At 40.3% G+C, this 22,201-nt stretch overlaps 1 protein-coding gene across 1 annotated transcript; it reads right to left on the bottom strand.

Annotated features, from left to right (window-relative positions):
• Positions 1-1,677: 1,677 nt before the first annotated feature.
• On the bottom strand, positions 1,678-20,262 carry PPP1CC (protein phosphatase 1 catalytic subunit gamma). Its single transcript, XM_061141919.1, has 8 exons — positions 20,001-20,262; positions 9,770-9,901; positions 8,818-9,048; positions 5,944-6,048; positions 4,761-4,984; positions 4,418-4,552; positions 2,958-3,018; positions 1,678-2,070 (listed from the first exon to the last, which is right to left on the bottom strand). Exons 1-8 carry the CDS (start codon positions 20,053-20,055, stop codon positions 2,000-2,002), a joined length of 1,014 nt encoding a protein of 337 aa, XP_060997902.1. The 5' UTR covers positions 20,056-20,262; the 3' UTR covers positions 1,678-1,999.
• Positions 20,263-22,201: the final 1,939 nt, after the last annotated feature.

Here is a 22,201-nt window from a genome sequence, read left to right as displayed (position 1 = left end):
AACAAGATGATATATTTGATGTGGGCAAGTGTAGTACAGAAGATACCTATCAGTTATTTCTGTGATATGAGTTCAAACAGTATCATGTTAACTATTTGGATGTATATCATATCATGTATAACATGTGTATCATGTTAAATAAGGATGGCAATACCTATCTATCTGAATGGTTCTGTAATGGTGTTGTCATCTTGAGAGCTGAAATACTTTATAACCACTTAAAACTAGAATGGAAAAAATTACACTAATAATTGCAACAACGTCATTTCCTAGTTATTTCTTTCATATTTGCTGAAAATATCTATCCTGTATGAAATCACTGCTCAGAAATGCTTATTAGCTAGCCATGGCTCAGTATCAGGTCCTAATAGGGGCTACACACAAAAGGCAGATGGTTCTTAGAACTCAGCCAATTGAGATATTCAAACGTAAGAAACAACTGGGACTAATTATAAGGTAACAAATAGTAAATATTTACTGAATACTGAGTCAGGCATTCTTCTCAACAGATCTCATTACTTCATTTAGTGATTCGCTGTGAGAGAGATATTAGATATTGTCCCTGTTTTTATAGCTAGGGACACTGCATTTAAGTCACTCACTCAAATCACATAGCTAGGAGGAGCCGGGATCTTGATTCTGTAAAAAGGCAGATGGTTCCCTGAGCTGCACATGGCGATAAGGACAAATGAGAGAGTAAGGTTAGTGCAGACTGGGATCTACAAGGCAAAATCTGAAGTTGTGTCTTCACATACTAAGTTCAAGTTATCTGAGTCTCTCCTAAGATCTCATGTCCTAAAACCAAAGGTTGATTTTGTTCTCTACTTAACCAGTGCTGTGTTTCTTTTCAGAAGAATTTTGAGCTACGAACTACACTCCACACTTTATAACCCAAGCCCAATGAGTGACAAATGGCTCAATTCTACAATCTTATAGGATTTTGAAATCCTGGAAGTGATACAATTGATAATGTCCAAGGCACAGATTACAGATTCATGAAACTGATACAACTTGTTGTTCATTTTCTTCCATTAGAGACCTGGGAGAGTATCTTAAGTAGAATAGCAAACTCTCAATTTGTCACAAATGTAGAGCAGGAAGGAGCTGGAAGGAGCTAGAAGTCACGAGGTCACCCAAGAGCACACTGGGGCATGGACACTGCCGTTGCCTCAGGGGCAGGGCTCGCAGTACAAACTATGCTCTTTTCTCCCACAAGCAAATGTTGGTTCAAACAATCCCCACTAGGTGGTCCTCTTCCAACTCCCTAAGAGACAACCAGTTTTTGATAGAAGAATGTGCTTTTCAAATAACATGCTCTCCATCCACTTTTAATATACGGAGAAATTAATATGCATTCAACACACTTGTGAAAAATGTAGGACACAACCTTGTGTTTCACATGAATCAGGGAAGAGAAAAGAGCAAAGGTTTGTGTATAAAAACACTGGTGGTTGACTTAGAATAATTTAAAAAGTAGCTCTTGAATTTTATTGCCAAGTTCAAATAAACTCAGACAAAAAATATGGATACAGATGATGTCACACAACTCACCAAGTCCCACACCTCCCAATATAGTTCAATCTCATCTCTCTACTTCAGAAACTTAGTTATATCCAATAACTTCCATCTCTGGAAGACAGACTATTTGAAGGAAGACAAATCCAAATTGAAACTGCGTGGTTTCCAGAGCAATTTATTCATTAAAATCTATTCAATACGCCATCAACAGTTCTCCTGTGTGTATTGTGCTGACAAACTGACACTGAGAGGATTTAACAAGTTCATCATTTAATAAGTCTGAATTAATTTTCACCACATGGTATTGTACACGGTCATCTGTTGAAACAGATTTCTTTTTAACAGATCTTAGTTTAAAAAAGTCATAGATACTGTGAGTTCTGTATAAACTGGTGGATAATAAGTTAGTTCCTTTGTTTTGACTTATAAGCCTCAACTTCATCGCAGAATAAAGAATGTAGGCCAAAGAATGCATAATCGGTCACTCGTATAGAACAGTATTGTTTCTATAATTTGAAGCTTTCTGAATGGACGGGTTCAGGCCTGATGTAACTGTAAAAAGATTACTTAATGAATAGACTATATGGAAATCGTACAAAATGTAATTAACTTTAATCATTAATAGCTTAAACAGCACTATGTTACTAACTGCTATTCAAACTCAAAAACCTGTTTTTGAATCCCCATAAAGGTGACAGGTGTACACAACCATGCCACCTTGTACTTACTTAGGGGAGTGTCAATATATATTTCAACAGAAACTTTGGCTTCAGGAAAAGAGTCACAAACATTTAAAATAATGGCTTTAATCGTCATTTTAGGTATACTGTAGGGGAAAGTGTGCTTTAATTAAATATACATACCAGTGATGCTGGCAAAGTTGAAAGTTACTCCTAATGTTGATAGCTATAAAAACTAGTTTGTACATGGTAAGACAACGAGGGGGAAAAAAAAAAGCAATCCCTTTGAAACAAAAAAGTTCACAGTGGTTTGTATCCAACAGTATGCATTTTATGACAACAACATGTACAGATTGAGCACCCTAGGGCTCTCTTTATATCCTAAAGAAAATGAGCATTTACATTATTCATGGGCTCTACTGAATTAAAAAAAGATCAGTTGTACACTCACCCCTTAGACAGGGGACACTGTCCTGAGTGTACAGCTTTAACACCATCATTAATGTTGTTTGTAAAAGGAACAGGGAACTAAACAAAACATTTTTCCTTGGGAGTGGAGAATCTATCATTTGCTGTTATAACCAGCAAATACCATTCATTAAGTCAAAAATGGAAGGGGGAGCCCCACAAACACTATTTGAGCAAGCTGACCAATACACATTACAGTTTTAAAAATGAAGGTTATGTACTATATGTTACAAGTCCCAACTAGGCAGTATCAAAATGACATCTATTTCTTTGCTTGCTTTGTGATCATACCCCTTGGAGGTGTGACGGGTCTCGTGGCATTCGGCTTCTTTTTCTCTGCAGGCTTTAAAATCTGCAAAGATTCAGAAGACAACGCGTTTTAGGAAATACACTTAACATCAAGTCTTACATTTCACTCAAATCTTTTGTTCAGAAAGTTTTTTTGTTTAAAATTGCCCCAACAACTTTGAAGGCTCCACTGGCATATTAATACAAACCAAGCTGACAAACATTTTGGTAATAAACACTCTTATGAACTGCTATGATACATGATCTGAACAAATTGTTTCGCCTCTGGATAAAATGACAGTTTTTTGAAGTCACACCTTTAGGTATCCCTTCTGACACAGGGGGTAAAGTTCTTTAGAACAGTGTTTCTCAAACCCCTAGGGGATCATGTCATAATCTCTGGGGGTTGCAAGAACTCCCTGATAATTAAAAAAACAAAACAAAACAAAAAAACTTTTTAAAATTCAGTTAACTGATGATTTGACTTCAGTGGCTGTGTTTTTGTTTTATGATTGGGTGAGCCTGAAGTCATGTAAGTTTAATCATAGTGACTGAATGAGAAAAAAATTGCAGTAGGCTTTACATGACTTGGAGAAGGAAATGGCAACCCAATCCAGTATTCTTGCCTGGAAAATTCCATGGACGGAGGATCCTGGTAGATTACAGTTCATGGGGTCACAAAGAGTCGGACACGACTGAGTGACTTCACTTTTACGTGACAACCAGTCCATCCTAAAGGAGATCAGTCCTGGGTGTTCACTGGAAGGACTGATGCTGAAGCTGAAACTCCAATACTTTGGCCACCTCATGACAACAGTTGACTCATTGGAAAAAACCCTGATGCCGGGAGGGATTGGGGGCAGGAGGAGAAGGGGACGACAGGGGATGAGATGGCTGGATGGTATCACTGATTCGATGGACATGAGTTTGAGTAAACTCTGGGAGTTGGTGATGGACAGGGAGGCCTGGCGTGCTGTGATTCATGGGGTTGCAAAGAGTCGGACACGACTGAGCGACTGAACTGAACTATGTGTAAATGATTCTTTTGCGCCAAGTGAAGGCCAAATGATGTCATGGTCAATCAACAGAGGGTTTTTAGGAACAGAGACGTGGTGGGAGAACTGAGTAATCGCATGGCACATCTGGTACATGGCAGTAACTACTACTTTCATGTGCAAGTGGTGATTTAATTTTAGCTGAACGTTGTACTAACACTGTAGCTTTAGACTTACAGTAATGTACCATGATTTTAAGTTAAATCCAATACTTGGGGCAAAAGTTCTACAATCATTTCACTCCTTTAAAAGGAATTCACTCATTACTAAACTAGAACACCAATTAAGGGAAAATAAAAATTTTCAGTCTACTCTACATAAATGAATATAGGCAGAAATTAGCACTGTTTAAAAAATCAATAAAATGCAGACACAATAAAAGGAAACAATGCTGAAAACATCCTCTACCTGAAAAGAACACATTAGTGTTTCGTCCACACTCATCATGGCACCTGCATTGTCAAACTCTCCACAATAATTGGGCGCAGAAAACAGAGTGACCAACTGCCTCTTTGCAAAAAATTCATATCCATCTTCAACCACCTTGGAGAGAAAATGTTTTCAATGTGAATAGGTGCAAATTTTAGGTGAGTAAAACCACTCTTCAGTTTCCCATTGAGCCTGATATCCTGTAGGTCACTTCCAGAGACATTTTGTATAAATAAGCAATACCTACCCACCAAAATCAACAAGGAGAATCTGTGCTCACACACATGCTCTTAAGTGTACATGTAAAATTCAAAATCAATACCTGATGGGCTCTACATATAAGATCCAAATCATGCTTATGGAGAAATTTTGCAACCACTTCTGCACCAAATGTGAAGGACACTCCTCTGTCATTTTCACCCCAGCCTAAGACATCTTTATCGGGGTCAGACCACAAAAGATCACAAAGAAGACCTTGATCTGGTACATCAGTTGGTCGCATAATTCGCCGAATCTGCTCCATAGATTGAAGATCTGGTGATAAACCTATTAAATGAGGGGGGAAAAAAAAAAAACCAAAATGGAAGAAAACAGAATTTTAAAAGGGAAGTTAGCACTTTAACATTTCCCTTTCTCTACAGAGAGACTCAATGACTTACAAAAACTTCCAAAGAAATCTTTGGTTATCTTATTAGTTTTTGTTAAAGAGGGGCGCGGCGGGGGGGGGGGGGGGGGGGGGTGGCCCACTGGAACTTGTTACATGCAATAACTTGTGGGGCAGTGTGTGCCTGAACAGGACAAGGAAAGTTACTTCAACATTCAGAGCACCCTAATGACCTAATGACCACTGGGCGTAGAAGATGCAGACACTCAGGTGATGAAGCTTTCTAGGAAACCTGCACTGGCCAAGGACTGTAAAGTCAAACCAGCTCAGATGTAACTGGCTCTCAATCTGACTTTAGAAATCACATGTCCAACTCTACCAAAACCAGTATATAAGTACATAAAGAGGGCAAGGATAGTGGTTTTATTAAAATATAGTTGAGCTGGCTTTTTGATGGTTGTCTAACTTCTGACACAGATGAAAAGATATCCTCTCTGCAATTACTATTTTAATTACATCATATAAAGTACAACCACCAAGCAAAATAACTTTTAACATCTAAGAGAAATTTCTGAAAGGATCAAAAACAGTCCAAGGGAAAGTATATTCACATTTTCAGTATCCTAGAGGATCTTCACTGTTTACTTTACATTTGAGAATACTTCCTACTCTATTTTCAAGGCTGTTACAGAGCCTAGAGTTCTCTGTAACAAATCAACTGCATACTCTGGACTTGAATCTGGATGATCCTGGATGTGCCAGAGTGGCCTCCTGGTGTAACACAGCAGTACAGGAGAGTCGCCTCACAGAGGAAGTCAACCGAATGTTAATTCATCAATGTCAAAGTGTATACTCTTTAGAAGAATCCAAACCTACGTGGAATTAAAATCAGCACACATACCTCCATGACAGCAGAATATTTTCTCGTCCACGATGGCTGCTATCGGTAAACAGTTAAAGCAGTCTGTGAAAGTTTTCCATAGTTTAATGTTATATCTTCTTTTACCTGTGAAAATTTTGGGATGGTTAAACAAGAGACTGGTGTTCTGCAGGTACATACTCTCAGGATAAGTCCTCCAAGGCAATATTAAAAAACTATGCTTTTATTAAAAAAGAGAGAATTAGATATATGTAATATTTAAGAGATGTGTGATTTATAAGCAACAACTTATAGTTTCATATGCACTATTTTAAAATTCCATAGAAGGTCTGAAAACAGAATTCCAGATATACTGATTAAGGATTATCATTAAGCCTCAACAATTATCTAACAGCACCAACTCTGTTTGCAATATAGTCTGTTCTGTCCACTCTCAAACCATAGGTGGGTTCCTATTTCCAAAGGCAACCAAGAACAACTCACAACTCACTCTGTCGGCTTCTTCATCAAAAATTAAGATTCTTCCTCTTGTTGCCTGAGCATCTTATTAACTTAGTCCCGGGCTGCTGCTTTCTTTCCTCTCTACATTTCCCCCCTAAGGCCACCTCAGACCGCCAGGAGCATCTGGCTCCAGAAGGATTCCTGGATAACTTCCAAGGTCTCTTCAAGCTTCCAAATCCTCAGATTCCGAGCCAGAACCCCTAATGCAGTTTCCTATTACTACAGACCAGACAGCTCTGGCATCAGAAAAGTGTAACACACATTCACATTTTATCCAACAGATACCTCAGCTTTTCCAGGACTCCAGTCATAACATGGGCAGGGGCAGTCCAGGTTGGATGCATGAGACAAGTGCTCAGGGCTGGTGCACTGGGATGACCCAGAGGGATGGGATGGGGAGGGAGGTGGGAGGTGGGCTCAGGATGGGGAACACATACATGTAAATCCATGGCTGATTCATGTCAACGTATGGCAAAAACCACTACAATACTGTAAAGTAATTAGCCTCCAACTAATAAAAATAAATGAAAATAAATAAATAAATTAAAAAAAAAATAACATGGGCAGGGGGAATGGGGGAAATGGTAGCACAGAGTGCTTGTTACACTTAGGAAATAAGTCTATCACGTTAAGCACTGGTTTTTAAATTCCTTCATGGAAATGTAAATTTGAATACAAATTTTCAATATAGTATAATTTTAACAAAATTATCAATGTTTTAAGTTGGTAAACCGTCCACTGAAAGCCACCTATGTCAGGATACTTTCAGGCCCACAGACTGGGTGGCAAACTATACCTGCCTGATGGGAGAGGGGAAAGTTGGAGTACAAGGTCATTCATTACATGAGTCTTGAAGACAAAGAGTCAAAATTGATACTAATCAATGCTGACCTTCTAAATCATTAAGGCTTCTAATAAAAAGGAAACCAAAAATGATGTAGCCAACACACTAGGAAGTATATCACAACAAATCGTGTGAATTTGAACTTTATCAAATAAAACATCAAAATATTGGCTAACTGCTATGTAAAAAGCAAACTGTTCTAAACAGCAGTACCTGTAACAAATTTCTAAAACACAATGTTATAAAATTCTCTGCCTCTCATTTCATTACCTAAATAGTGACTGCCTTACTAGCACTTCTCTGATAAGACTCATTGTCAATGTCAAATATCTTTCTTGCCCAACTCAAGTTGTCCCAGTCGCCCACCTCATTCTTTTTTTTTCTCCAATTTTACTGAAGTATCGTCAATTTTCTCCTACCTCATCTTATGAGCTGGGTCTTGGACTACATACATACATACAGTCAAGGGAGAGGCTGCGAGTACGAGGACTAAGTTTATGAAGGTAACCTTTCTAGCAATGTACTTCTAACCAATAAACTAGATGAACAGATCTAAATGAAACTGAGATGGAATAACACCACACCTTGAGAGACTGTAGGTTATGATTATAGTCTAGGGTATGGCCAGAGACAAAACCAGTCTTGTTATAATTATACTGGCAAGTGCTAGTAATTCAAATTCCTTAACCACTCCCACTCACAGAAATGATGAATACAAAAGGAAGATGGAGATAAGGATTAAAAAAATTTTTTTTTTTAATTTATAGTTAGTTAAACAGCAGCATCAATAAAAACTCCACTGAAATTGATTATTTTCAAGGCTTTGGGAATCTTGCTCCTGTCAATTATCAACTCAAAGTGCACCTTCAAAATGGGTCAAACAATGTATAAATTATACAAATACTTTTAATTAGCTCCCCTTGCTGCCCTGTTTTCTCCTTTCAGCACAATTTCAGATAGTGAGTACTGTTTTTCTTGGGTGTGGATGTGCTAAATGAAAAAGAACTATATTACAAATTACAAAACTTATTTGTATATTCCAAGTTTCCACTTATATGCAACGTCTAGAAGAGGCAAACCTATAGAAACAGAAAGTAGCTGAGTGCTTACATAGGACTGTGGTGATGGCTACGTAATTCTATACGTATTTTATTTAATTCACTCAACTGTACACTTAAAATGGATGAAATTTTATCTCAATAAAGTTATCAGAAACAAAGCTATCTATTTGGACAGGTTCTCAGAGTTGTACTAAAAATTAAATTATCTGCAACTATTCACAACAACTACCTTAAAAGAAATCACCACTGTTATCACCATTTCCTAATCTAATCATCACATCATACAAGAATCCAGGACATTATCATACTGTAATGAATGTTAATTTTTTTTACCACAAGAAAGAAGCCAGGACAAAAACTAGTTAACAAAATAGTAAGCATGAAAAATGACAACACTACATGTAAATTCTCACAAATCCTAACAGAAACATGTTCAGTTTATGACCACGTATCTCAATATAAGTAAATCTTCCCGTAGAAAGTACTTACATTCATCATAAAATCCATATATTCTATTGATGCTGGCACATTCGTGGTTTCCTCTGAGAAGAAAAAAATTCTCGGGATATTTGATTTTGTAAGCCAACAAGAGGCAGATAGTCTCCAGTGATTGTTTTCCCCTGTCCACATAGTCCCCAAGAAACAGGTAATTGCTTTCTGGCGGGAAACCACCATACTCAAAAAGTCGAAGCAAATCATAGTATTGCCCATGGATATCACCTAGAAGCAAGAATTTTTATTACACAGTGTCTTCATTCGTATAGTTCAAACCACGCACATAAAACTAATTTCGACTGTTGTGTAGTATTTAGTCCAACAAAGCTTAGTGAAAATTTTAAGTGTATGTGTATATCAGAATCATACACAAAACTCAAGTAATTAATAATTTATTTTGCAGAACAGATTATTAATGGCTAGGCAGGCCTTCCTGCCAAGTAACACGGTTTCCCTTTCAGGCTGGCTGATCAATATCAGATATCCAACAGCTCAGTCTCTAGGGACCGTGCCAGCAGAAGTGATGCACTCTTAACAAGCCCTGACCCCATGTGAACAAAGGTACACACACAGTACACCCACCAGTACATCTGGCTTTCAATGTCTACCTGCGAGATAATGCCCAAGAGTATTTTCCTTTGCTTTAAGCTTATATATAGGTTCAGGCCTTTTCTTAGCTCTCCATTCTGTTTCCGTTCCTTTCTTCTGCAATGTTTGTATTTCTTTAGCAAAATAATTTTTCAGCAATTTTGAAGCACATCTAAGTAAACTAGGTCCATAAGAGGTATTTATTCTAAAGCTACAATTATGTAATGTAATTCTAGGTTATTCATAAATAGTACATGATTCTATTGGCTAACATAACATCATCTATATACCATCTATATATACCCTTGACTCAGTCAATTAATCACATAACCAAAGGTAACAGTGCACCAAAACTTACCACATATCTTGAGTGGTGCTTCAAGTTCTAGCAGGATAGGCTGACTGAGAAAGATCTCTCGGGACTTTAAGCACAGTCCTCTGATTTCATTCTCCTGTAGCTGGACATTTTTACCAGGCTTGGACCCTCTCACTGTAGGGGGAGAAAAACTCCAATTTAGTCAAGTGAAGTCAAAGTAAGATTTCATATAAAAATTAAACATATATGAAAAGGCACAAGCTTTACATAAAGAGGAGACAAAAACTCAGTTTAACTACTTTCTGACTAGGCTTTGTTTCAGGACACTTAACAACTGGCCTTGTTCACCTACAGCCCTCTCACCAGATCAGCTCTTTTTGCCTCCCGTCATCTTCTCTTCTCCAGCCTTATAAATGAACTAGTATTTGTAAAGCAGGACGTCTTAGAGACTGTCATGCTACTGAGTCAGTTCTAACAATTCCTTGTTTTAAAATATGAGACTGGAAATGCTCAGGATCTCCCCCGTCCCAATCAGTGTTTTTCAGAGGACCACAGGTCTCTCTCCATGGTCCCAGATTTATCTTATGAAAAAAACTTACTGTGCTGTTTTTCATTAAAACACAGTGTATGCTTGTTGTGGGTATTTTGCTATGCAACTTTCTAGGCCTGAATTTGTGAATACACTCATGTCTATACAGGGCAAAGGATGTCAGTGTGTGCTGTGAGAAAGGTTTCCTAGTAATTGGAACAGGTAAAACTTGAGAAAAAGGAGGACGAGATCATGGCACAGCACACATCACATCAGAGCACGCGGGTTCTACTCACTATCAAAGTGAAGCACAAGATATCCTCTGGACTTATAATAATTCATTTATCAGCAGCTAGGTAGCAGTAAGAAATGAAATTCTGTTTTGACTCTAGTTGTGACAGATTAGAGAGTTATTAATTAAATATATAACAAACAGCACTGCACTGCCTGTTGTTGTTTGGTCATCAAGTTGTGCCCAATCCTTTTGCAAGCCCATGGACTGCAGCCTGCCAGGCTCCTCTGTCCATGGGATTTTCCAGGCAACAATACTTGAGTGGGTTGCCATTTCCTTCTCCAGGGTAATAAATAACAAGCAGCACTGCATTACTAACTTTACCTTAATTTTACAGTTATGAAGCGGCTGCTGTTGCTCCTCAGTCTCTAAGTCCTGTCTGACTCTCAGCAGCCCCATGGACTGCAGCCCACCAGACCACTCTGTCCATGGGATTCTCCAGGCAAGAATACTGGAGTGGGTTGCCATTCCCTTCTCCAGGGGATGGTCCCAACCCAGGAATCAAACCTGGGTCTCCTGCATCGCAGGCAGATTCTTTACCGTCTGAGTCACCGGGGAGCCACCAAGGAAGCCCCTTATGAAGTGCCAGGGTCTGGTTAAATATGGGGACTGATTATCATCAGGTCGCAATAAAAATCTTAACACTTATTTTATAAAAAGAAAAAAAACTTAACACTTATTTTATACAAAAGATTCATGAAAGGAGGCACTCTCTGAACTAGAACTGAAGCAAAAACACAGAACCAGACCAAGTACAGAACTAAGCCTACATCCTTCCACCATTAAACCCAATATAAAGTGATAAGCAGATTAAATCAATATTGTCAATTTAAACTTTATCAGTTTTGAAGGCTTTATATTCAAATTCAAAATCATCTAGCCTAATGTTAAACAACAGCAATATGTTTAAGCTGGTTTGTATCTAGCTTTGTTCTGTAAATATCTAAGTAACATTACAGAGTAATAAAAACTGCAAGTTAAAAAAACCCTGGCATCTGCTGAGTATTCTTTTTCCCCGTTAAATTGGGCTGTGCCCAAATTTGAAAAATACTGTCTTAGGGGAAGCCCTCCTTCAGACTGAATAGCCACTGAAATGAAATTCTCTGAGGAAACAAGTTGAGCAGAAATGGAAAGGTGTTATTTTTTTCAATGAAAGACAATAAATAAGAAAGGATGACAAGGGGGAAGAGTCAAACTCTTAGAGGGTACAGCAAAAAAAAAAATGTTGAGTATATTGGACTGGCAACTAGAAGCAAGGTTTCTGTACTGGTTTCAGTCTTGAGCAAATCACCTCTTTGGACTCCAAAACATACACGTAACTGAACTAAGTGACCACCAGCCTCATTCTGATCAAATATTAAGAAACGACTAAAATATTAAAGAAGCAACTAAAGGGAAAGCATAGTAAGGATAATCTTTGAGGGACTACAGTAAACGGACACATACACAATACAAGAGCAACTGAGTTGTTTGTGAAACAAAACCAACTTTTTTCCAGAACCAAAGTAATTTTTTCTTTCTAGACATACACATAGGAGAGAACTCAAGAAACCCTCCCAGTGGAAAGATAGTGGGATCGTTGCTTTACTGGCCAGAAAACCCCAATCATTAGTGATTTTACTACAAGTCAGCCAGAAGGTTGGGCAGACTGCCCAACAGGAAACTTTATTTTTGGCTAGGGGACTCCTAAATGCTTCTGGTTTCAAAGGGAATCTTTTTCAGCAGAGGCCCACATTTGTAAGGGAAGTCTTTTAGAAGACTTATACCTATAGGGAACACAAGCCATACTTTTAATATGAATACTATCAGATTAAATCAATGCTGCTAATGCACATTTTACTGGTTTGGAGGCTTCCCACTACAACCTTTAGACATAGTTCACGATAATTTTAGTTTTCTTAATCTGACTGTCCCCAAAGTATCAGAGCAGAGATTAGTAAAGAACAATACTAACAACTTTTTAAAATTTATTTTTAATTGGATAACTGCTTACAATGTTGTACTAGTTTCTGCTGTACAATACTATGAATCAGCAATAGGTATACACTTACCTCCTCCCACCCGCCCAGCCTCATCCCACCCCTCTAGGTCATCACACAGTACCTGGCAGAGCTCCATGCAACACTAACAATTTAAAAGTGTTCCTAATGTGGACTGAGGATTAAATACAATTCTTCCAGAACAAATCAAGATTTAGTTTATATCTAAACAGTGCTCATTAAAAACAGTCACAAAGCTTCTTAAATTCCCAAAAATTAGCTCAAGAACTAAAATTATATAAACAGAGACTCCGTCAAAACCATCTACCAACCGGCAAATACCTGCTCATCTTTCGAGACTGCTTAGATATCACCTCACTCTGGAAAACCCCTCTTAGCCATCTTCTCTCCCCTTAACAAGCCGGCTTTATGTTTTCTGAAATGCTCTCCCAACACTGACCAGCACACACTCTGTATTATAATTGCCAGTTCGCGTCCATCTATTCATCCTGGTAGAATGTAAACCTCAGGACCATACCACTAGCCCTGCAGTGTACATGCCCACAGCCAGTACGTGGTAGGTACTCAAAACCTGTTGCATGAACGAAGTCTGAATAAATCTCTTAGTTAATTTGTGGCATTACAATCAGCATGCACCCCAGACTATACATTGATTAGTAAAAAATAAGAAGAAAAACTGTGTCTGTTTTCAAATTACAAAGCAATAGTATCATTCTTGTACTATTTTTCTAGTTGTGAAAATTTAGGATTCGTCTTAACAATGTATCTAACAGAAAATAAAGATTTCAAAATGGGTTTTGGCAGCCTGAGTGAACACAGCAGGCATTTCTTAGAGATGGCCTATTAGCTGACAGCATAAAAAACCTACTTCACTGTTTTCAGTGTCCATCACACAGAATCAGGTACTATTGCAGCTAACCCCTGTGGAGCACTTCCCATGTGCTGGGCACTGTTGCACTAGGACGCTTGACTTACTACAGGGCCATTCAATACAACAATCCCGTGAAGTCAGCCACTGGCACTTCTCTGTGTTACAGGCTGGAAGAGGCTCAGTGATGTGGTCCAAGGTCACAGAGCTTGGAAGGAGGACACCAGGCCCCAACTGACTCTAGCTCTGAAATGGTGCTTCCACCAGATCACCCTCGCATTTAAGAATTTGTTCTTCATCTTCAAAATATGTTTAAAATATATGGCATTAACTTAGAAACTTAGTAAAAAAACAATGAAAGTAAACTAGCGTACAACTGTTTTTGCCATTTTATAAGTTCATAAGCAATAACAAAGATGAAAAAGTTAAAAAGGAAAGAATTTGTTTTCATTATACTTCTAAACCAAGAGATTTTATAGGACAAACTACTGAACCTCTATACAGTCATTGGTGCTTAAGAAAAATTTGATACGAGATAATAAAAATCATAAGGCATCCTTACAAACAGGAAGCATTAAAAATTAAATGATGCAATCTACTTGAGACAAGAACTTTGTCCCTTTTCTTGAGACGTTTACATTCTAGTAGAAGGTAAGACAAACTAGGTAACTGCAGATTATTATACATTCTGTACCGAGAATTACCCCTCTATAAAAATAGTAAAACTAAAAGTTTATCTTAGGGACAACATCTTCAACACCATTAAAGAGACAAAGGCTTGCATATCTGTTTTATCGCTATTAGCTACAAAGAAAAAATGCAAACAGTACAGTCCTGCTCAGGTGGCTCAGTGGTAAAGAATCCACCTGCCAAGCACGAGATACAGGAGACTTGGGTTCGATCCCTGGATTGGGACGATCCCCTGGAGAAGGAAATGGCAACCCATTCCAGTATCCTTGCCTGGGAAATCCCATGGACTGAGGAGCCTGGCAGGCTACAGTCCAGGGGGTCACAAAGAGTCAGCTAGGACTTAGTGACTAAGCAGCAGCAACACTACCTACTTCAACCCTCATTGTGCCATGCATGACGGAAGAGATGTAAACAAGCGACCCAAGGTGGGAAGTTAGTTCACGGGTTGTCTCCTAATGATATCTTCCTAAGTAGTAGTTCAAACCGCACGTCGTATAAAGTTATTTCAACAATTGCCAATGAGATCCAAAATATTCCAACAAAAAAGAATTTCATTTTCCAGGTAGAATGTTTCTCATAAGTCCAGGTGCTAGGTATTGTATGGAAATAAAATCAGTAGGCACAGCGGACATATACAGGTTAGTGATTGATACATTAAAATGGTCAACTTAGGTCTTAGGCACATGACTTCTCTTTTTTTCTTTGCAGCATTTTGAGGCTTGCGGGATCTTAGTTCCCTGACCAGGGATTGCCCTCAACAGAGACAGCTTGGAGTCCTACTAACCAGTGGATGGCCAGGGAATTCCCAAATGTGCAACTTTTGAGTAAAAGCTTTTATCTGGCTAAAATGGCAGATTCAGAAAACTGCATCATGGCTGTTACCAGCAAAGACTGTTCTGTTCTAACTTACATCATCATTTATTTATCTGGCAAATCATTCACATGAGCACATGATAAAAACTCCTATGCAATTTTACAGTAAACAAACTGATAAAAACTTGAAATAACTTAAGACTACTTTGGGATTACTTATGAGGGATAAGCATGTATTCTTCTTGCCCCTTAACTGTTGAAAGAAGGTCATAGAAAAGGAATAGCATGCCTACCAAAAAGCCTCAGCTCAATTATAATCAAGTTTTAAAACTAAAATTGGCACAACCAGTATAAAAATAAGTCAACAGAGATTTTGCTAATAAGATAATCCTATTAAAAAGGTGGTAATCTTAACAATATGCCACATTATATTTATTTTAGTGACAATCAATAACCTCACAACATTTGACAAATTTAGGAAAACAAACCCTCAAACCAAAACAAACAAAAAACAGTGAGGATCTGTAACATCAAAACTTTCCCACAAACAACTGAGGTCTTTTCTACAAAAACTGTAAGCCACGAAAATGTCACTCAAGAACCATTCAGTTTCCTGCAAAGTCACCAGCAGGAAGACGCCTACTTTTTGGCCATTTGAATTTCTAAGCCACCCTCTCCCCGCCTTGACTTTGCTAACTGCTGGTGTGATACTTTGGGCATTTAAAGGTGACACCAATTTTCTCAAGGCATATATGGAATCAGGATGTAGCTGCAAAACACTGTCTATTGCTCTCAATGAAGAACCTTGAGTTTTCTACACCTAGAGTGAAGACAATTTATTGAAAAATCTTTAACTCTACAGTCTAACCACCTACGCTTGATGAGACTTGACATCTGACCCTACATTTGTACTGAGTGGCATTTTCATAAGCCTTAATATCAGTAACAGACAATCTCCTCTAGATGAGGGATGCCAATAAGCCCCAGGGGAGGTGAAATTGGAGATTTCAGATAAAACATCAAGACCATTAAGTAAATCATCTATTCTTACATGGTTTGGATACAGTGGTCTGATCCTAAAACATAAAAAAATTTGCCCCAGAATTCTGTAAATTGTTCTTGAATTAAGACTTTCCAGTTTCCTCATTTACACAGTGATTCGTATCACGATATTATCTCCTTCACATTCCAGTCTTCAAGGTCTACTGACATCCTCGAGAGTAAATTGAGTGAAATGACCAAGTCTGTGTATCATCTCCCTGCTTCAAGATCAGTAACCCTCACCTACTCAGGCAGACTGAACAGCAAGGGCACGTGACCGCAGTTTCACTGATACGGAACAACCTCACCAACCTCTACCGTGGATGTGCTGTTACTGCATGGTGCAGCCTGGCATCCATTCCCCCAGCTTGGAGGAGGAAAGCCTGCCTGCTCCCGTGGCTTACATCCCCTCAAGCACCACAGAATGACACACGCCATCCTGTTAGACTTCACTGCTTCCTCCTGCTACTGACAGGCGAGGGGGCACTGCGGGCACAGAGAATAATCCTTCCCCAGCTTGGATTAGGGTTGGTGCAAGTGGCAGATCACAGCTCTAAGACCTTTCTGGTCTTACTTGTAGGAGAGAATGCAGCATACAATTGACATGTGGGAGGGGAGGGGGAGGTCCTCACAATACAGGCTTCTTGGAAATTAAGGGTATTAGTAACACACAAGTTTACGATTACTGTCTTTATCAACAAAATGCCCTATGATCATTGATCACAAGAAAAGCGTCTGTTAAAATGATCTGATGTGTAAACTCATTCTTTAAGAAAGATTATTTTTGTCTTCCTTGGTCAGCATTTTAAGAATTTTTTTCTTGTGCCATTATGTTTGTCCTTTATTATCTTCAGGACCAGGGACCACTGTCTTTTTTAAACATTACAATACAAACATGTTTCATTTCACATCAAAAAGCTAAACACAGGGATTACTTTTACAAATTAGAGGATTAAATTCGTAAATGTTGTCTGAGGGACAGGACAGAAGTCATATTTAAATCACTAATGCAAATCAAGCAATTGTGCAGAGCCTGACACAGTCCTGCAGTTTGACAACCGCCATCTTCAGAGGTGAGATGCTTCCCTCAAAGCAGGATGTGAAGTTACAACTGTCTGCAAGAAAATGGCTAGCCATCAATCATTCTCTGTATGAGATCACTTACAAAGCTAATCTGACTCTAATCTCACTTTTCTCCAACACAGTAGGACTACCAGACAAATCAGCAGCTGATTTATTCTCTAAATCCGAAGTTTTACGGTGCAGTTATTTAAGCAAGTGAACATGAATAACACGAGAGCGACAATCTCAGGGTTTTATCACCCTGCAAGGCAGACCTTCCCAGGTGGGTGGCAGAATGCTGCCTCCTTAGTGAAGTTGCTCAGTCGTGTCCAACTCTTTGCGACCCCATGGACTGTAGCCTACCAGGTTCCTCCGTCCTTGGGATTTTCCCAAGGTAAGAGTAGAAAAGAACTGCAAAGCTGTAATGACTAAAAGCTAAAGCATGGTGTTTCGTTAGATAAGACTTCACTTTTGAATGGTCTTTTTAGTACTATCACTGAGCTACTTCTCAACTAGCCTGTACAGTCCGCCACCTTAAAAGAGACAATTCCGAACATGTAAAAAATTCCAACAAGGTCATAAAACTCACATTCCCTCAATCTTTAGATATACTTAACTCTTAATGAAAATTTCCAAAGGAGAAACTTTGTGAGGCACTACAAAAAAAAAAAAAATAATAATCACAAAACTTATCAGCATTTTCTACCTTGGAAAGATATACAGATATATATCTTCAATAGATCATTTTCAATAGTTTCTCTGCCAATTTAACATTGATGAGAAAAAAAAAAACATTAAGAATGTTGAGCAGCTAGTTTATTCCCGAAGAATGAAAACGCACTGCTTTACTAATTTCAATGAAAAAAACGAAATGTTAAAAAAATCTGGTTTTCCAGTATAACATGTATAGAAACTATTAAGAAATAATGACTGATCTCACTGTAAATGATCCAGGTTAATCAGCACAAATTTCTTAGCACAATTTAAAAAATAAGATTAAAATTAACAAGATGTTGTATGAATATAAGAGTTATGGGCGACTCCACAACTAAGACTTAACTAATCTTAAAATTGTTTCTAATCCACAGCTTCCATTTTTTCCAGCTTTCTCAAAGAAATAAAGCCCACTCTTAACTTGCCACACATGTCCCTGCGTAGACATGCAGAAGCTAATTTACAATTTTTGAATGAAAAAAATTTAAGTTCTTTTCTTACAGCAAATTGTTTTAATCCGTTTCTGACCCACTGCTGCCTCACATAAACCAAAGAACTATATTAACTAATATTAAAAGTGTGATTCTTCTAATAAATGGCAGGTATTGAATGAACAAGGTTTACACCCACAATGGCAGTGATATTTCAGGGGCTCATTTAATGAGTTTTTCTTTTGAGACACTATAAAAGGAAAAAACCTTAACACACATTAAGAAAACATATTTTCAGAAGTTTCATTCTCATGACTTAAAAGATCTGCAAATTCTAACACCAGAGCTGTCCAATTGTTTACGCTAGACTCCATCTTTGAGCATTTACAGTCCAACAATATTTTAGAATATAAAGGCAAAAATGCAGTTAAAACTCTGCCAAATCTACATTATCCAACACTCAAGAAAGGGATCTGAATTCTTTCAAAGTTCGGAATTAGATGTTATTATTAATAGATGTGCTCTAGAATTTAGGGGTGGTGAGGGGTGATTTTATTTCAGCGTCTCTCCTTAAAATTCGAACTTCATCCCTCTCCCACATCAATAGAAATCAATCGCCAGACACCTCAGGAGTTTTAGGTCAGTCAAAATTAAATATTTATTTTAACCTTTGCTCAACCACTGGACACCCCCTTCTTTCACACATAGGGTGACTTCAATGACTGGCTGCCTGGGTTTACAAACTTGACTGTCACTAACTGTGTGACCTTGATCAAGTGACTACACTTCTCTAGGTCTTGGTCAGGAAAAAAATAATAGCATCTACCTCATGTATTACATGAAATCTGTGTAAAGAGCTCCAAAAAATGCCTGACAACACAGTAAGCGCTTTAGAAGCGATGGCTAATATGATTTATGCGATGCACGCAAAGTGCTGGAGACAACTCATTAGAAAAGACCCTGATGCTGGTAAAGATTTAAGGCAGGAGGAGAAGCGGACGACACAGGACGAGATGGTTGGATGGCATCACCGACTCAATGGACATGAGTTTAAGCAAGCTCCGGGAGATGGTGAAGGCCAGGGAAGCCTGGCACGCTTAAGTCCATGGGATCGGAAAGTCTGATGCGACTAAAAGACAACAAAACGCAGTGAACGCGAAGCACTTAACAGAGCTTGGCACATTGGAAAGATCCTAACGAAACTGTCATCACTGCCGGTTTCACGATTCAGAGACATGTTCAGAAAAGAGCGCGGAGACTTCCCCGGGATAAAAACAACTTAAAAAGAATATCTCGGAGGGCAGGAGAAGATGGGTTTCAACATCCCCCTGCAAATGAACGTTCGTTACCAAGTAACAAGTAACGGGGCCCTCAACCCCAGCCTCACAAAAAAATAAAAATAAGCAGGCTAGGAAAGAAGCCCTCAAGCTTGGTGAAATCCATATCCGCATCATATTGCTTTCCAAAAGACCGAGAACCACGAAGTTCGGAACGAGCAGTTCAGTAGGTTGGACTGGGGCCCCCAATATTCTCCAAAGATTGGTCCGGAGTGCCGGGCGCACCGGGGAACGTACCGGAAACGTGGGGGTGGGGAGCGGAGTTTTCAAATTTCACGGCCAGGAGAAAGGCTGCACCCTCAAGCAATGAATGAGCGGAGCCAGGAGGGTCCGCGGGTTGGGCCAAGTGCGGAACCCCGGGCAACCTCCTTCCCGCGGCAGTCCCCGGCCCGCGGGCGAACTCGCGGGGCTCACTCGTCTTGGCGCAGCATGCCCAACAGGCCTCCCAAATCCCCCTCCCCCGTGAGTCTCCGGAGCCGCCCGCCGCCCCCTTCACCTTCCAGCAGCCGTTGGATGATGCTGTCGATGTTGAGTTTATCTATATCCGCCATCGCCTTCCCACCGCCGACCTTCCCGCAGCGGCGCCGCCGCCGGCTCGCGCCCGGGATTCACACCTCCTTTCCCACGCCACGAGCACAGAGATGGTGGTGGCGGCGGTGGCAGAAGCCGCGGTGGGTCCCCCCCAACCGCCCCGCTCCCTGCTTCCTCCTTCTCTCCCCACTGGAACCACGAGAAGAACAAAATGGCCGCCGACTTCTTAGCCAGCCTCGGGCGGCGCACGAATGCGCGCGGGGGAGTGCAGCGGCCCGGCCGGGACTTCTTTATGGGCCATAGGGCACCCGGGAGGGGGCGGGGCCAGGGCGAGGAAAGGAGGCGGGGCCAGAACGCGGGAATGGGGAGGAGACGGTTGGGAGTAAATGCACTCGCGCGCGGAATCCTTCCGCCAAGCGGGCCGAGCAAATAGGCCCTCTGGCGGGAGCGTGAGTTGCAAAGTTGCACGCGTGAGTTGGGGATGGGGAAGAAGATGCAGCTGTGCACCCGAGGGTTGCGGGCTCCGCAGGACGCTGTTCACTGCGGCCGTGTTTGCAGACTTGGCCATGTGAAAAGCCCACGGAGGGAATTTGGGTGTCCTGGAGTATCCCCTTAAGATGAATCTGTGGTAGAGGTGAACAGTGAAATAATAAAGAGAAGTAGGTTGACTCTCTGGCTTCAAATTTGCTAGAATTTGGGGGGAAGGGAAAGATATAGTTGATGGCTAATTTAAAAAGTCCTCTCCCAGATAAATAAAAATGTTAAGTTATTCTGAGTGGTGGAAATATGGGTATTTGTATGCACATTTTTGTGCACTCTGTAACTTACATTTGGGGGAAAAATTCTTTTTAATCCACCCTCAAAAAAATTTCATCATCTCTTTCTGGATTATCTTTCTTGAACTCGCGAAGTTACATAATCATCGGAACGGTTTACCCTGATTGCAGCCAGAACGAAGATGAGCGAGCGAGTGCAGCAGATAAAGGAGAATTTGCAGATTTCGCGCGTCGGAGCTCGAGGCCGGAAGAGAAGGGCGAGTTTGCACTCGCTGGCTTTGCGGTCGGGTCCCCAGTTCTGCAGATACCCCGGAAAACTTTGGTCAATTTCCCTTGGCTTCTCAGCCTCCCCAAATAATCTCTCCCCAGGAGATCCCTCCAAAATGTGCCACCTCCGGGGGTTGCGTGTCGTCTTCGCTGGGTTTGAAAGTGCAGTTACACTCAGCAAACACATCTGCTCTCTTGGATCCTGACCTTTTCATTTAACTGCTTTTTTCCTGCAGCACTTCACAGTTTGCTCCCGCCAGAGAAATTAATTTTGTTTCTCAAGGCACACAAAATGCACGAATTCCCAGCCCGAAATGCCATCTAGATCATTGTGCCACCCGGGCATCCAAGCTCAAAACCGGTGGTCCCCCCGGGGCCCAAAAGTGGTGGGGCCCAGGCTCCTTCCACATGGACCCGAGGCCTCCCTACTGCTGGCTTGGAGGCGTTAAGGTTCAGAGTTCCCCCTGCTTGGAGCAGCTGCTCACTCAGCTTTCCCCAGTCACCAACTTACCCTCCCGTGCTGTAACGCTACTCACCAGAGGACAAACAAGTGTCACTTGTCAGCCCGGGGCACACAGCCCAGTTGGCGACATTCGAAGCTGATGCACAGCACCGTTGTGAACAGCTGGCTGTCAAGGTCATGCTGGCTCTCCCCGGAGTCCAGGAGACCCTGGGCTCCTCCAAGGCGCATCATCGGAATGGCAATTAAAGCAGGAATATGAAAGACAGCGATTCATTCAGCAGACAAACATTTATGCAGCACCTCCTCTGTGCCAGGCATTGTTCCTCGGAGAGAATCAGGGGTGAACAAGAAAGACAAGGCTTTTCTCTCATGGAGAGTCATTTAGTAAGCCAGCCAGACAGAAAACATAAACACAAATAAAAAAATATCATCTTCTGAAGCCTGCCAGAGGAGAAAAACAAAACAAAACACTGCACTCCTTTTCTTTGTATGTGTCAAAAACTCTCTCTTTGAATCCCCAAGACAATCCTAGGAAGTATGTACTATTCCTGTCACACCCATTTTACAGATGAAGTGAGACAGAGAGAGGCCAGGTTGTTTGCTTAACGTCACACAGCTAGTAAGTTTCAGAGCTAGAGCTGGAACTCGCAACAGTCAGAA

This window comes from Dama dama, chromosome 5 (genome assembly GCF_033118175.1).
Source record: "Dama dama isolate Ldn47 chromosome 5, ASM3311817v1, whole genome shotgun sequence".
In the NCBI taxonomy this organism is placed as follows: domain Eukaryota; kingdom Metazoa; phylum Chordata; class Mammalia; order Artiodactyla; family Cervidae; genus Dama; species Dama dama.
Note: the sequence above shows the minus strand (reverse complement) of the source record. Positions and strands in the feature narration are given on the sequence as shown.